The sequence below is a fragment of the Saccharomyces cerevisiae genome, chromosome VII, assembly GCF_000146045.2.
Source record: "Saccharomyces cerevisiae S288C chromosome VII, complete sequence".
Lineage (NCBI taxonomy): Eukaryota > Fungi > Ascomycota > Saccharomycetes > Saccharomycetales > Saccharomycetaceae > Saccharomyces > Saccharomyces cerevisiae.
In genome coordinates this window covers 337,854-353,046 of record NC_001139.9, presented here as the reverse complement: position 1 = coordinate 353,046, position 15,193 = coordinate 337,854, and the positions used below count along the sequence as shown (strand labels likewise).

Genomic DNA, 15,193 nt, shown 5'->3' with positions numbered 1-15,193 from the left:
CAAAGTGTGTCCTATTTTCCTTAATGATACGATATTCGAAGTTACACTGTTTTGAATACTTTTGTGCGCTTTAATATGTGCAAGATTTATTTGTTTTGATATTAACTTCTTTTTGGCTTCTATTTTTTCAAGACTGCAGTACCCTTTTTTTCACGCAACTTCAGGTTCGAACCGAAGAATAGTTTAATTACGTTTAGTTTTCCTACTGAAACTTTTTTTTTAAAAGACCCTGAGAATTTCATCTCGAGAATAATGAAGACCAATATATAAGTAATGAATCATAAAAGTACAAGAGCAGGATCAAAGTTGAATGTCTCAACAACAGGACAAGAAAATGAGTGAAGAAGGAGCATATGTACGGGTGAGCATTTTTCTTGTATAAACATAAACTAGCTGAACATCAGCTCAATCGGACATAAAAATAAGTTTCCAATTAGACATGCACTTGAACTTGTAATTATTTATCGACCAAAAAGAGTAAGTTAATTTTCACATAATCTTGGAAAAGCCAGAAACAAGATTCGAGAGCTGGAGAATGGATGATGAATCAAGCAATGTTGAACAATCAAAATAATATAGGGTGTATAGGTGTTCACGTATTTCTCTTTATGTTTAGTGGGTGTGCCAAAAAGGACACTGAAAGGGTAAGAATAATAACTTAGCATATTGCTTTCGATATATAGATGTTAATCATACAAAGGCAAAAACAAAGCGTGAATCAGCATTTGTTAACAGACAATTGCAAGAAATGTCGCTGATCAGCATCCTGTCTCCCCTAATTACTTCCGAGGGCTTAGATTCAAGAATCAAACCTTCACCAAAAAAGGATGCCTCTACTACCACTAAGCCATCACTATGGAAAACTACTGAGTTCAAATTCTACTACATTGCATTTCTGGTCGTGGTTCCCTTGATGTTCTATGCTGGGTTACAAGCTAGTTCGCCCGAAAATCCAAACTATGCAAGATACGAACGTCTCCTATCTCAAGGTTGGTTATTTGGCAGAAAAGTAGACAATAGTGATTCTCAATATAGGTTTTTCAGGGACAATTTTGCGCTATTGTCAGTTTTAATGCTAGTCCACACTTCTATAAAACGCATTGTACTTTATTCAACAAATATCACTAAATTGAGGTTTGATCTGATATTTGGTTTGATCTTTTTAGTGGCCGCTCATGGTGTCAATTCGATAAGAATTTTAGCCCATATGCTAATTTTATATGCCATCGCCCATGTACTAAAGAACTTTAGAAGAATAGCCACCATCAGCATTTGGATTTATGGTATTTCTACGCTTTTTATTAACGACAACTTCAGAGCATATCCATTTGGTAATATTTGCTCTTTTTTAAGCCCATTGGACCATTGGTATAGAGGTATCATTCCAAGATGGGATGTCTTTTTCAATTTTACTCTTTTGAGAGTCTTAAGTTACAACTTGGACTTCTTAGAGAGGTGGGAGAATTTACAAAAGAAGAAAAGTCCATCCTATGAATCAAAAGAAGCTAAATCAGCCATTTTGCTCAATGAACGTGCTAGATTAACTGCTGCACACCCCATACAGGACTACAGCTTAATGAATTATATTGCATATGTTACTTACACGCCACTTTTCATTGCCGGCCCCATTATAACATTCAATGATTATGTTTACCAATCGAAACATACCTTGCCATCAATAAATTTCAAATTCATTTTTTACTATGCGGTGAGATTCGTTATTGCTCTCTTATCTATGGAGTTCATTTTACACTTTCTCCACGTTGTGGCAATCTCAAAAACCAAAGCGTGGGAAAATGACACACCTTTCCAGATTTCCATGATTGGCTTATTTAATTTGAATATTATTTGGCTAAAACTACTGATTCCGTGGAGGCTGTTTAGGCTGTGGGCTTTGCTAGACGGAATCGATACACCTGAAAATATGATCAGGTGTGTTGATAACAATTACAGTTCACTAGCATTCTGGAGAGCTTGGCATAGAAGCTACAATAAGTGGGTTGTCCGTTACATATATATTCCTCTAGGTGGTTCAAAAAATAGAGTTTTGACATCACTAGCAGTCTTTTCCTTCGTAGCTATATGGCATGACATCGAACTAAAGTTATTATTATGGGGTTGGCTAATAGTTTTGTTCCTCTTACCAGAAATTTTTGCTACCCAAATTTTCTCTCATTATACCGACGCAGTCTGGTACAGACACGTTTGCGCTGTCGGTGCTGTTTTCAACATATGGGTTATGATGATCGCTAATCTTTTTGGATTCTGCTTGGGCTCTGACGGTACTAAAAAATTACTAAGCGATATGTTCTGTACCGTATCTGGTTTCAAATTTGTAATTTTGGCAAGCGTTAGTTTATTCATCGCAGTACAAATAATGTTTGAAATCAGAGAAGAAGAAAAGAGGCACGGAATTTACCTAAAATGCTGAATGCCAAATTTACGAATATCAATTGTATAACACTGCTATCATGTATGTATTTTTATCTACTAGTACAAAAATGAAACCGAAAATAAATAAAAAAATATCGAGAGGAAGCGTGAAAAGCTAATGAACATATAATATGAAAATCTGCAGTATGATGGATAAAAATCCTCTCGAAAACTCAAATACGTTTTTTATATTCACCAGGCGTTTCAAATTTATTCTGGATCCACAGTCCCTTTTTTCTAGATCTTGCCAAAAATTCATAATATCGATACTTATCTTCTCTATCATCAAATTCTGTGTTTACTTTACCCTCATAAACAACCGCTAATCCATCCTTGAGCATTTCTAAGCTTAAGTCTTTCCACCCACCAAACCAGTCCCAGTATGACACTCGAGCTACACAACGGTTGTACTGATCTATAGATAAAGGCTTGACCCATACTTTCTTTCCCAAAATTCGGTTTTGTAACCAAATTAAAGCTTCATTACCAAACGGTTGAGCTGGGTTACCGAAATGTGCTCTTTCTGGGGCATCGATTCCACATAATCTTATAGGAATAGTTGGCAGGTTTTTCCTATTTTTGTAAGGTACATTTAGCTTCAAGAACTGGCTTTTAGCTTTTTGTATTTTACTTTTGGTGGACCTCCCATGCGTAATCCAATTGAAATTGAAAAACCTCATATTTCTGCTATCTCCAACAAGCTTTTCTGCCGTAGAATCATTCTTGATCATTTGTGGGACGGGTCGTAACCATCCCCATCCACCTCTTATACCACCTGGCATGTGAAAGAAATGAAAGTTGTCCCCGTCACCTACAGACGTGACTTTACCATAAAGCCAGTGTTTACGAAATATTCTTCGCGGTATATCATTTGTTCTTTTGAATTGAGTTAAATACCTTTTATATGTGTAGATCAATGTTAAGGTCGAACCCGTAAGGATGATGGAGAGGACAGCAACATCCGCAGATTTTTTTGAATTAGAATCACCTTCCCTCATATAAGTGCATTTATGCCCCCTTAATAGCTATGAAAAACTGGGCTTCTTTTTATATCATGTGTGACTTATTCTGTAATTTGTTTTTATTCTTCAACACAATTTTTTTTTTTTTGCATACCAAAGGAATCATAAAAGGTCAATGATGAAGAAAGATAAAAGAATTTTGTGACCAACAATTATGTCAGCGGATAGGAGTTTATCATATTATAAAACCGATTACTATTATCTATTAGAAATGTATATACACTTATTTGGCTTGTCGCTGTTCCCACAGACGCAATGTTATTGTTGCCAAAAAGCACGGAAGTTGACCTCTATCTTCCACCCATAGATTCATGAGATCATCCCATCCTTCTATATCTGCATCAAGGTTAGATTTCAAAGTGTTTTCATTTAGATCAGCAATCAAATATTTTTCAGGTTTGAAACAGGAAAATATTTTCACACGACTATCTTGTTGAAATTCCAATTTAAAACCTAATAATGAGTTTACAACGTCAATAAACTCCAAAGATTTATTATTGAAAACTTGCTTTAGTCTGGAAAATCTTTTATTTGACTTAAAAACTTCCTGTTCGAACTGTTTCAACTCGAAATTTAGTGAATCATAAACAGAAATGGGTACTGTTTCCACTGCTGGATTATTCTTTTTCAATTCGTTAAGTAAATCTGCATTTTCCTTTTCTAGAAGAAGTAATTTGTTTTTCTTGATAAATTGATCTTTTATGAAGGGGCCGTCACGTAATTGCAGTATACGTATTTTTTTCTCCTTTAGTTTAGTTAACTTTTCTAATTTTTCTTGTAGTAGCTGAATTGTAGTTTGTGCTTTACTCAACTCCCTCGAGACACTTACATTTTCCAGTTGCAATTCGTTGAGCCTCTGTGAATAATTTAAACCAATTTGGTCACTTGTCAACTTCCTCTTTTTTCTTTGTGTTTCTACATCATTGGAATTTGATAATAACTGATCGTTTAGCTTCTTTAGTTCGTTTGTTAAATCTTCTGTCTTATTTTTATAAGTATCGATCAAATTATTCATATCTTCGTTTACGTTCTTGTTTGACGCATGTGTTTCACTATTTTCGACCTCTAGTAAAGCATTATTTTGTGCGGAATATAGGCCATCTAATTGTTCGCGCAGTAATCGACATTCTTCGAAAGATAAACTCTTCTGTTGTTCTAACTCGTGATTTAATCTTTTCAAATTTACTATGTTGTTTTCATAATTCTTGTTCAAATCTAGTATTTGGTTTCTCTCTAAAGCCATTTCATCATTCAGTAGCTTTAAATTGTTATTGTCCAATCTTAACTTATCATTCATATCTGTCAAAATTAAACATTCCTTTTTGGTAAGTTTCCAGTCCCGGATAATCTCTTCAGGGTTATTTCTTATGTTATTTTTGGTTCTGTTGTTATTATTAATATTGTTGTTATTACTTGTATCATTATTATTATCATTATTATTATCATTTTTATTATTATTATTATTATCATTGTTGTTAACATTGTTATCATCATCATCGTCACTATCATTATAAATTTCCCATTTGGTTAATTTCGATTTTAGATCTATGTTTTCCAATTGAAGATTTTCATATTGACTTTCGAGTACGTGTAATTGACTTAATTTGTTTTGTAGTTTTTCATTTTCTAATTTCCAAAAAGTAGAAGTGTCCTGGGATTGTTTAAGTTTTTTCAATTCATTGGCTTGTTGCATGTTCGCTAGTTCCAATTCTTTAGTATACTGAACTTGGTCTTGGATCATTTTGTTCATTTCAGTGAGCTCGTTGAACTCTTCGGTGGAGTAGTTTGGATGTGAGTTTATCATCTTAGATGCTTTTACCGAAGATAATTCATCATCCTTTTCCATCACTTGATGCTGCAAATCTTTGATATCCACACTTTGCCTCTTTATTTCTTTCTCATATTTCATCAGTAGCGAATGAGAGCTCTCTGCTTCCAACTTGAAATGGTCACATTGGTTAGTGACCTTTGATAACTTCGAATCATACTGCTGCCTTAAAGTCTCCATTTCTAAATCTTTGTTTTGGAGGGTTGTTCGCAATTCCTCTATGCATTTGTCTTTATCATTCATCGAATTAGCTGATCTTTCTTTCAAACTCTTTAACTCTTGCTCCAATTTATCATTGCTTTCATAAAGATATTTTGTATCATTCAATGCTTTCTCTAATTCGTCAATCGTGGCCTTATATTTCTTTTCTAAGATATTCGTCTGTTTTTGTAGCTGCAATTTTTCAATCTCATACTCATTTTGTAGAGTATTGAGCTTGAATTGTAACGCCTGAATCTGACGATTACTTTGTCCATTTGTACTGCCTACGTCGGGCGAACCTCCAGGGCTTTCCAAGAAAGGAGAGGACCCACCACTATTGCTCATTTTGTACTGGATAGAATAGATCTCTAGTCCCAATTTTTTTCCAGTGAATCGTCCACTCAATGCACTGAAGAAACATTGCAATGCCGCTCTCACATCCATTATTTACTATTACCTCTCGATTTTAAGATGGAAAAAATTGTTAGGAATTATTCCTAGGGTAACACGCTATCAATTTTCATTGCTCCTTTAGCGATAAATAAGAGACTAAAATAAGATCAACTTCCTACACAATCTCTGCTCATTACATTTCGATGTCGTGGTGAAATTCTTATTCTGTATATGCAACGTAGAAGAAAGCAGCGTTTACACAAAAATGTCAAAAGTGTATGTTATTATAAGTTTTGAAAGGGATTTCAACATATACTAACAAATTCTTGAAATGTACCCTCACTGTCCTATTGTAAATCAGACCAAGAAATTTTAGGTTGTTAGAAGAATTAGAAAAGGGTGAAAAAGGGTTTGGTCCAGAATCATGTAGTTATGGTTTAGCTGATAGCGACGATATTACCATGACCAAATGGAACGGCACTATTTTAGGGCCCCCTCATAGTAATCATGAAAACAGAATCTATTCCCTTTCTATAGATTGTGGCCCAAACTATCCAGATTCTCCCCCAAAGGTCACTTTCATTTCCAAGATAAATCTACCATGCGTCAATCCAACTACGGGGGAGGTCCAAACTGACTTCCACACCTTACGTGACTGGAAAAGAGCCTACACCATGGAAACTTTATTACTTGATCTTAGAAAGGAAATGGCAACCCCAGCGAACAAGAAATTGCGTCAACCGAAGGAAGGAGAAACCTTTTAGTTATCTACTTTTTCCTAAACAGTATTTGCAGCATTCCAAGCCACTCATATATACAAGCAATAAGACATAGATATCCTCTTATTTAGGTAGTAAGTTTAATTACTTTCATAATATGAATTTACTCACCCCATGCCGAGAAGTTACTCGTGCAATTCACTACGATAATGATGTATATAGTTGTATTATCAATCCTTGCAACGGTCCTCATCCGGGCACACGAAGGTAAACCCTTAGATCTGCTAAAAAACAGACGACAGAAAGACTGTTGCACCCAAGATCGATAAATTTGTTCTCCAGTCCAAGCCAATAATAAATATATTGCAACACCAATCCACATTCTTCATGGGTCAAGAACGCCCCGGAGGGGTTCAACCTCGACGAGATACTGTACGTGTTACGAATGGCTGTTAAATTTGCGTTACTGTTATAAAATAACACTAAAATAAGAAATGGAAAGTAAATAAATAGTAAAGGAAAGTCAAATAAAGCAATGAATGCTGCATTGATCTGCCTTTTATAGCTAAGAAAAAAAAAGAGAAAAAAATAATAAGTGCGGGTAACCTCATGCATTGTAAAACGGTAGGGCTACAAGGCACTACTTACTCTACGCTATAGAAGAAGCTTCAAGACATGGTGTTGTTCTTATTTGAGCGAACTCAGCTGTCACCGTTTCGGGAAACTCTATAGTTTTCTGCGTTTCAGTACGCAGTTGGGCGTGCTAAAGTTGTTTTCCTAATTTGCTAGTGTTCACTTGCTCATTGATGTCCCTAAAAGGTAATGTCGCATAGTAAGATGTATGTCCCATATCAAACGCATTCCTAGAAAAACATGCACTGAATGAATAAGCAGTTACTTCGATTACTAATCTTCACAGCATAATTTTTCTCTTATCTTGTAAACCTCTTTCTATCTTTTCATAAAGTTTGTCACTTATATTTCTTCATTGGTACATCAATGCCAGCAACGATGTGCGCATCTGGGCGACGCCTGTAGTGATTGTTTTCAAGGTATCGAGCCAAACTATTCATCGTTACTGTTTCAAATATTCAGTTGTTTCAGTACAGAGTCGCCGTGGACCTAGTGAAACTTGGTGTCTTTACAGCGCAGAGACGAGGGCTTATATGTATAAAAGCTGTCCTTGATTCTGGTGTAGTTTGAGGTGTCCTTCCTATATCTGTTTTTATATTCTATATAATGGATAATTACTACCATCACCTGCATCAAATTCCAGTAAATTCACATATTGGAGAAAATGAAATTCATTTCTACCTTTCTCACTTTTATTTTAGCGGCCGTTTCTGTCACTGCTAGTTCCGATGAAGATATCGCTCAGGTGCCAGCCGAGGCCATTATTGGATACTTGGATTTCGGAGGTGATCATGACATAGCTTTTTTACCATTCAGTAACGCTACCGCCAGTGGGCTATTGTTTATCAACACCACTATTGCTGAGGCGGCTGAAAAAGAGCAAAACACCACTTTGGCGAAAAGAGAGGCTGTTGCCGACGCTTGGCACTGGTTAAATTTGAGACCAGGCCAACCAATGTACAAGAGAGAGGCCAACGCTGATGCTTGGCACTGGTTGCAACTCAAGCCAGGCCAACCAATGTACTGAAAAATGACCCTAAACTACTTCTAAACCCTCTCGATTTCTTTCACGTTCATACAACACCTAGTTTTATTTATTTTCTTTTCAATCTGAGTAGTTGAGTTTTCGATCACTCACATAGAACTATTTTTTGCCATTTAAATAAAGTATTCTCTCAAATGATGCGATACTATAATACTCTTTGCCATATATTACATTCATTCATAAATAGGCTATGTTTCTATATCCGTTTCCGATTCTGTCTGCAAGCAAGGTTCCCTATCATTACCGGATTGTTCACTATGGTTGGAGCTCTTCTTTTCCCCTGCACTTGCATCAGTCTCAGATTCAGAACCAGAAATGTCTCCGTAATCTTCATCCGATCTTCCTGCTGATATTTGAATACCATTGTCTTCTAAAGACACTAAATGTTTTTGAACATCACTGCTACTATCAGATTCAAAACTTATTGATTGTGTGTCATCTCCAAAAGAGGTAATATCATCGTACTTTTCACTGAGTTTATCTTTAGCAGTAATAATTGGCCTTTTAGAAAGTCCGAAAAATTGAAAGTCATCAAAATCGTCGTCTTCCATTTTGATCACGGATTGATTAGATATTTTTCTATTAGCTCTCCTCCGACTTGTGTCTTTCAACTTCTTTTGTAAATTTTGAGGCTCTACTACCGTCTTTCTTCGTTTCATTCTTTTTCCTGGAGAGTTTAACTCAGAAATTGGCTTTTGCACTTCCGTATTAATAAGCGCAGAATCTAAAACATCATCGTCAGACAATTTGATATTATTTTGTCGCAGAATCTCATGAAGCTCTCTTATTTTCTTCTTCTTCTCATTCAACAAGGTTACCATCATTGCTCTGGTTCTTTCATCACGTGTTTCTAAAAGCTTATCCAATAGCTCCCTTTCCCGAGCCAGCTGTTCAACTCGATTTCTATTGCTAGAATCGCTCTCCTTTATATTCCGGTAAGAATCGTTAACACAACAGATATCTTTATAGAGTTTATCTGCCATTTCAAATAAATCAATCTCTCCCTTTTTGACTGGATGCAAGGTAAGTTCAGCGATTTTTCTTATGATCGCCGATGACTCCAACTCCATAACTACTTTCCATACCTCATCATCTTGCATTCTGCACGTCCATTTTGTGAATACGACTTTTTCGTCTAACGATGCAATGTACACTTTGTGACCAGTTAACATTTTGAGTAGTTCATACCACACATATTTCTTAGACTCTTCATCGATATTTTCTCCCGTAAAGATTCGCAAATCATTGATTCCAAAACTGCTTTTGGAAAAAATTCCTGTACCTTCACTTACCAACATTTTCTCTATTCTAAGCCCTGAAAGACTGTTCTCATCTAATGTTTCCAACATAGCGCCATCTTCAATCTGAATCTTACAGAGGCCACGCTCATCTTCTTCATTTTGTTCTTCATTAACCACAGGGATACAGCTAATGAACTCCGTCAGCTGGGACATAGCACCCTACATAAATAAGTCATCCAATGCACAATTCTCTCAGTTCTATGCATTGACACGTCGAAAACTGCCGTTCATCTTATTATTCTTTAATATGGCTTTTCAAAATACGCTTCCGGGTACTTTTTCGGATTCATTAATGGTGTAATTAGTAATGCGTAGAAATATTTTGTATATAATAATAAATAACATGTTTGTCCAACAACTCGTAGGCTAGGCTAAACGTGAAGTCTTTCTGTTTTTGAGAACAACAGTATACATAAGTGATATCCAAGAATGACTGAGATACTACCACATGTAAACGACGAAGTGCTACCAGCAGAGTATGAACTTAATCAGCCGGAACCAGAACACTGTCCTGGTCCAGAATCAGACATGGCAGGTAAGTCCGATGCTTGTGGTGGCTGCGCCAATAAAGAAATATGTGAAAGTCTTCCGAAAGGCCCTGATCCAGATATTCCATTGATCACAGATAACTTGTCAGGAATAGAACATAAAATATTGGTTTTATCAGGCAAAGGTGGCGTAGGCAAGTCGACATTTGCCGCAATGCTAAGTTGGGCACTTTCAGCTGACGAAGATTTACAAGTAGGTGCCATGGATTTAGATATATGTGGACCTTCTTTGCCACATATGTTAGGCTGCATTAAAGAAACCGTCCATGAATCGAACTCCGGTTGGACACCTGTCTATGTGACTGATAATTTAGCCACCATGTCTATTCAATATATGCTTCCAGAAGACGATTCCGCCATTATATGGAGGGGTTCAAAAAAGAATTTATTGATAAAAAAATTTTTAAAGGATGTTGATTGGGATAAACTCGATTACTTGGTAATCGACACACCGCCCGGAACATCTGATGAGCACATTTCAATAAACAAGTATATGAGAGAATCTGGCATAGATGGTGCCCTTGTGGTCACCACACCTCAGGAAGTAGCTTTATTAGATGTACGGAAAGAGATAGATTTCTGTAAGAAGGCTGGTATCAATATTCTTGGACTAGTGGAAAATATGAGCGGATTTGTATGTCCAAATTGCAAAGGAGAGTCCCAAATATTCAAGGCTACCACAGGTGGAGGTGAAGCACTTTGTAAGGAATTGGGCATCAAATTTTTGGGGTCTGTTCCGTTAGATCCGAGGATTGGCAAGAGTTGTGACATGGGTGAAAGTTTCCTGGATAACTATCCTGACAGCCCAGCTTCGAGTGCTGTACTTAACGTTGTGGAGGCTCTGCGAGATGCTGTGGGGGATGTATAGTATATTTTATCAAAAAGAATAAAAGGAAGTGCATTAGAGGTCAAATCGTTTTATAATATAAATATCATTACCTTTAAATCTTAGACCTACTGAAGAACACTTTTACCATATATAATGCTACTAATTACTCCAAAAGCGTTAGCTTCAGTCCATGTTTTACTATTTTTCTTTTTTTTAGAAATAAAAATAAAAAAACTTATATCTTATATGTACACTTCATTAAATCCTGGGCAAACTCACCCCTCAAGTATGCCTTTTCTGGCTGCCCTAGGGGGAGCTCAAGCAATTTGGCCTTCGAATCGCCTATTGAAGGATTGTTTTTCTCCAATATTTTTGATACAATCTCTTGGGACATAACATTACAACATGCGGCCACTTCACGACAGTGCTTATACTGATCATAAAATATCTTCATACCACTAATTAATGAATCGATAGTCTCCTGCGTTTCAACATTATCCAACACAAGCTTTAGATATACTTCAAATACGTTTATACTTACACTCCATTTGTCCCTCTCAGAGTCTGGAAATTCGTTAAGAATTTCCCTCAAAGTTTTCAGTTCATTATTCTGTACAGGATTGTTTGATAACAACAGCCTTGGTCCTAATGACGTAACAATAGCCATTTCTGCCAAATCATAAGACGAACCCAGGAGTAGATTTTGTACTTCAGAAAGGTAATTGCCTTCATATCTATCTTTCAAAGCTTGAGCATTGAATATCAATTGCGAAGGGATCTTTAATCTATTTAAAATGTGATCATTGGTAGAGGCTCTTAACAATGTTATTTCACGCATAACAAGCCTTTTTATGGTATCTTCTGCTGCCTTGTCATCATTTAAAAAGCAAGAAACAAAAAGAGAGTGGCCATGTAATTGTGCAAATTCAAGTTGAGCGGCAAATGCGAATGTAGCCTCATCGCTAGTTTCCTTCGAAAAAACGCGTGTTCCATTAAATCTCAATGTTTGAATCAAGTACCAGCAAAACTGAACATCTAAAGCGTTGGTTCTTTGTCTAACCTCCTTATAGAGCTTCTCCGTATTTTCATTAGCAGCATATAGTTGGAAAATAACTCCAATAGGATCATCATAGGGTAAAGAAAACTTGTCTAAATGCGATTGCACAAGAGATTCTAAGGAATACTCATCTATCTGGCCGTAGCACAGTGTCAAATTCAAAAGGCACAACCAACTGAATTCACTTTCAAGTTCCTTAAGAGAAAATAAACCTTCAAAAGGTGAACCGCTTAGTAATTTGTAAATCTTCGAGATATTCTTGTCGATACTACAACCACCAGTTGACCACTTTTGCAATTGTAATTCCGCTAAATCACGTATCCTTGGGTCGTTTGAACCCAAATAGGATATCAAAACGCTCAAATGACCATTCTTAGACTCAATTGCTAACTTGGATGCCCTTACGACATCATTCAAGAGCAAATATAGAAATATTTGTTCTATTTCGTTAGAAGAATTCCTAATTTTCTCTTCAATTTCCGGACCTATCTGGCTAACAATCCACGAAGTTAATCGACAATGCCTTTCTTTTTTTAATAATGCCATTTTTACTTGATCATTGTCCGTCTTGTATGGATAGGAAACGGGGTCGAATAAAATAGATGAAAGTTTCCATAGATTGTAATCACTAGAGGTTTTTTCCATATAATCTAAAGCATCTTTAAAGAGTAAAGAGCTTTCACTAATTTGTGGGTATGGGTTTGACTTCCTTGCTTCGATAGTAACCTTTTCAATTTCTTTATCTAAATAGACGTCATCGAATAAAAATTTTCTTTGCAACTCAGTTGGTAAACGCTTAATTGAAACGCCCGATTTACCAACAATATCTTTTGTCAGTAGCATTGAACCTGTTGAAAATTTTGCAAACGTATAAGAGGCTGTAAATCTTCTTTCCTTCATGATGAGTTTTGCGTTATCAATTTCATCATTGCATTCGGAAAAGAGTAAATCTATTTCATTTTGACATGGCCCGTCAAATTCTTTAGAAGTGGCAAACACAGAACGTAGTGAAGACCCAGCTAAAATTAATTGTTCTACCCAATCCTTAGAAACGTCAAGTTTAGGGGAAGCTTCAATTCCCTCAAAGTCCGCATCAGACAAATCAGGTTCGTATGCCTTTTCCTCAACGATAGAGTCGTCTTTACCTGATAGAGTTCCAAAAGTGCCATCTGTTTTGAGGATAACCTCTTTATCCGATGGTTTTGATTGCGCTAACGTGCGCACCTTTCTTAATGGTTGCTCACCGCCGTCTTCTTGTTTACTCAAATCGTCTTCATCTATTTCCGCATCTTCTTCATTGACTAACCCCCAAATGCTAAAATGATTGACTTTGAAAGTCCAAGTCCCGCCAAAGGGATTATAGGATATATAGTTCATTTCCCTCATGCTTCTTAGTTTCCTGTCAAAAACTTGAAATTCAGCAAACTTCGTCGTATCTTTCATCGGTTTTTTTGTTTTTTTATCTACAGGATAAACATTCTCTAGAGTGATTATAGCGGGAACGTTTAACCCATGCCCAATCATTGGTTTGGTGGCTTCGTCAGGATATACTTCTACTGTCTTAGAGGAACGAAATATTACAATTTTACCGAATAGTTCTTCTCTAAAGCTTTTGGTAAAAGCTGTGAGATCCACATCATGTTGAAATGTAATACAACCATAACCTCTTCTCCCGATAACAAAATTTGAAACGGCCGCTAATTGCTTCAATGACAAACGCTCCAGCTGTTCTGGGGAAGGAGAACACCAATAACCAAAACTTGATGACTTTTCATGTTGTAAAGTATTTTCGCCGTCTTGTTTATTCAAGTTATTCGATTGCTCCTTTCCATTCAAATAAGTGTTATCCAAATTATTATCTCTATTTTCTTTCCTGTCAATGTTAGTGACACTATCAGCATTTGCAATTGGCTCATTTTCCGATGAATCTTGTTCGTCTTGCATATGTTTTTTTGTGATGGCGGGAGTACCAGAGAGGAGTTTTAATTTTTTTGCAGCACTTCTGTTGGAATCAATTTTCAATTTACGCAGCTCTGTCAAGTCGGCCCTTTGGGAGGATAGGAAATTAAAACCATTCTGAGGAAAGATGCTGTTTTCATTTGGAGCCAAAGAAGTCATCTTTGAAGAAAAAAAGTCATCTACTAAGGGAGCTGAACCTGCTCCATTCAGCCACGGTTTACTGTAAGACGGTGAAAATATTTCATTCGGTGACGTGCTTTTCTGAGTGGCTTTCAGTCTCGTGCTTAGTCTACTCACTAAACTTGACTGTGAGGCGAGTGGTAAAGGAGCGTTCCCTGAAACTGAGGAAGAAAACGAATATGTTCTTCTATTTTCAATTGGTTTGGGTTCCGCATCTGACTTGCCATTCACATCTGATAGAGAAGACGTAATAGATCTTGGCATGTCAGCCACTGCCATAGGAACATTACTTATGTTAATTCCATATGGGTTGGTTGACATGGTTCCAGTAGTTTCACCGGATCTTGGGAATGAAGCACCATTATTTCCAAACAATCCCCCAGTTGTTGAAGCTCCCGGCTTTTGACCAAAAATACCTGTAGAACTTTGTGTATTATTTGATCCAAATAATCCTGTCGTTGAGTTTGTCGATGAGGAATTTCCAAACAGGCCGCCAGCACCAGCAGGGGTTGTAGTAGGCTTACCGAACAGACCACCATTTTGCGTGGTAGAAGTTATATTGTTATTGTTGCTATTACCAAACAAACCACCATTTTGGGTACTAGAGGCTATATTATTGCTACCACTGAATAAACCTGTAGAGCCCGTAGAATTTGCTGTGGCATTATTATTTCCGAATAAGCTTCCGGCACTTTTAGAAGTAGTATTGTTTGTAGCGCCAAATAAGCCACCTGATGGTTGTGCTGGTTTATTTCCAAATAATGAATTATTGGCGGGTTGTTGACTTATAGAATTAGCGTTTGAATTGGCATTGAATAATCCACCAGATGGGCTAGGTGTTGAAGTATTCGCATTAACATTAACGTTCCCAAATAACCCAGTAGATTTTTGAGGGAATTGAAGGGAACTGGAAGGCTGTGCCGGAGTGGATGTCGGTGTGGATGTGTTTTGGTTTCCAAAGGTGAAACCACTATTTACACTTTTATTAAACATAAGGTGGCTACTGCTTCTCCTTTGCTTGTGGTTCTAAAAAGCAATAATAATT

General features: G+C 36.7%; 9 protein-coding genes and 1 non-coding gene across 10 annotated transcripts, besides 1 other annotated feature; 4 read left to right on the top strand and 6 right to left on the bottom strand.

Annotated features, from left to right (window-relative positions):
* Positions 1-140: 140 nt before the first annotated feature.
* Positions 141-287: an origin of replication (ARS716; Autonomously Replicating Sequence).
* A 461-nt stretch (positions 288-748) lies between these two features.
* GUP1 (O-acyltransferase) lies at positions 749-2,431 on the top strand (the record flags this gene model as incomplete). The annotated part of the gene is made up of 1 exon (NM_001180949.1): positions 749-2,431. The coding sequence occupies one exon, from the start codon at positions 749-751 to the stop codon at positions 2,429-2,431; it is 1,683 nt and encodes a 560-aa protein (NP_011431.1).
* Positions 2,432-2,606: 175 nt separating this feature from the next.
* LCL3 (Lcl3p) lies at positions 2,607-3,431 on the bottom strand (the record flags this gene model as incomplete). Its single annotated transcript, NM_001180950.1, has 1 exon — positions 2,607-3,431. The coding sequence occupies one exon, from the start codon at positions 3,429-3,431 to the stop codon at positions 2,607-2,609; it is 825 nt and encodes a 274-aa protein (NP_011430.1).
* A 247-nt stretch (positions 3,432-3,678) lies between these two features.
* MAD1 (coiled-coil domain-containing protein MAD1) lies at positions 3,679-5,928 on the bottom strand (the record flags this gene model as incomplete). Its single annotated transcript, NM_001180951.3, has 1 exon — positions 3,679-5,928. The coding sequence occupies one exon, from the start codon at positions 5,926-5,928 to the stop codon at positions 3,679-3,681; it is 2,250 nt and encodes a 749-aa protein (NP_011429.3).
* Positions 5,929-6,142: 214 nt separating this feature from the next.
* Positions 6,143-6,641, top strand: MMS2 (E2 ubiquitin-conjugating protein MMS2; the record flags this gene model as incomplete). Its single annotated transcript, NM_001180952.1, has 2 exons — positions 6,143-6,153; positions 6,239-6,641. The coding sequence occupies 2 exons, from the start codon at positions 6,143-6,145 to the stop codon at positions 6,639-6,641; spliced, it is 414 nt and encodes a 137-aa protein (NP_011428.1).
* Positions 6,642-6,816: 175 nt separating this feature from the next.
* Positions 6,817-7,061, bottom strand: SNR10. Its single transcript, NR_132179.1, has one exon. It is a non-coding gene; the product is annotated as an SNR10 (small nucleolar RNA).
* YGL088W (uncharacterized protein) lies at positions 6,846-7,211 on the bottom strand (the record flags this gene model as incomplete). The annotated part of the gene is made up of 1 exon (NM_001348836.1): positions 6,846-7,211. The coding sequence occupies one exon, from the start codon at positions 7,209-7,211 to the stop codon at positions 6,846-6,848; it is 366 nt and encodes a 121-aa protein (NP_001335777.1).
* Positions 7,212-7,893: 682 nt separating this feature from the next.
* Positions 7,894-8,256, top strand: MF(ALPHA)2 (Mf(Alpha)2p; the record flags this gene model as incomplete). The annotated part of the gene is made up of 1 exon (NM_001180954.1): positions 7,894-8,256. One exon carries the CDS (start codon positions 7,894-7,896, stop codon positions 8,254-8,256), a length of 363 nt encoding a protein of 120 aa, NP_011426.1.
* Positions 8,257-8,462: 206 nt separating this feature from the next.
* LIF1 (Lif1p) lies at positions 8,463-9,728 on the bottom strand (the record flags this gene model as incomplete). The annotated part of the gene is made up of 1 exon (NM_001180955.1): positions 8,463-9,728. The coding sequence occupies one exon, from the start codon at positions 9,726-9,728 to the stop codon at positions 8,463-8,465; it is 1,266 nt and encodes a 421-aa protein (NP_011425.1).
* A 276-nt stretch (positions 9,729-10,004) lies between these two features.
* Positions 10,005-10,991, top strand: NBP35 (Fe-S cluster-binding ATPase; the record flags this gene model as incomplete). Its single annotated transcript, NM_001180956.3, has 1 exon — positions 10,005-10,991. One exon carries the CDS (start codon positions 10,005-10,007, stop codon positions 10,989-10,991), a length of 987 nt encoding a protein of 328 aa, NP_011424.3.
* Positions 10,992-11,187: 196 nt separating this feature from the next.
* NUP145 (nucleocytoplasmic transporter NUP145) lies at positions 11,188-15,141 on the bottom strand (the record flags this gene model as incomplete). The annotated part of the gene is made up of 1 exon (NM_001180957.1): positions 11,188-15,141. One exon carries the CDS (start codon positions 15,139-15,141, stop codon positions 11,188-11,190), a length of 3,954 nt encoding a protein of 1,317 aa, NP_011423.1.
* Between the last annotated feature and the right edge of the window lie 52 nt (positions 15,142-15,193).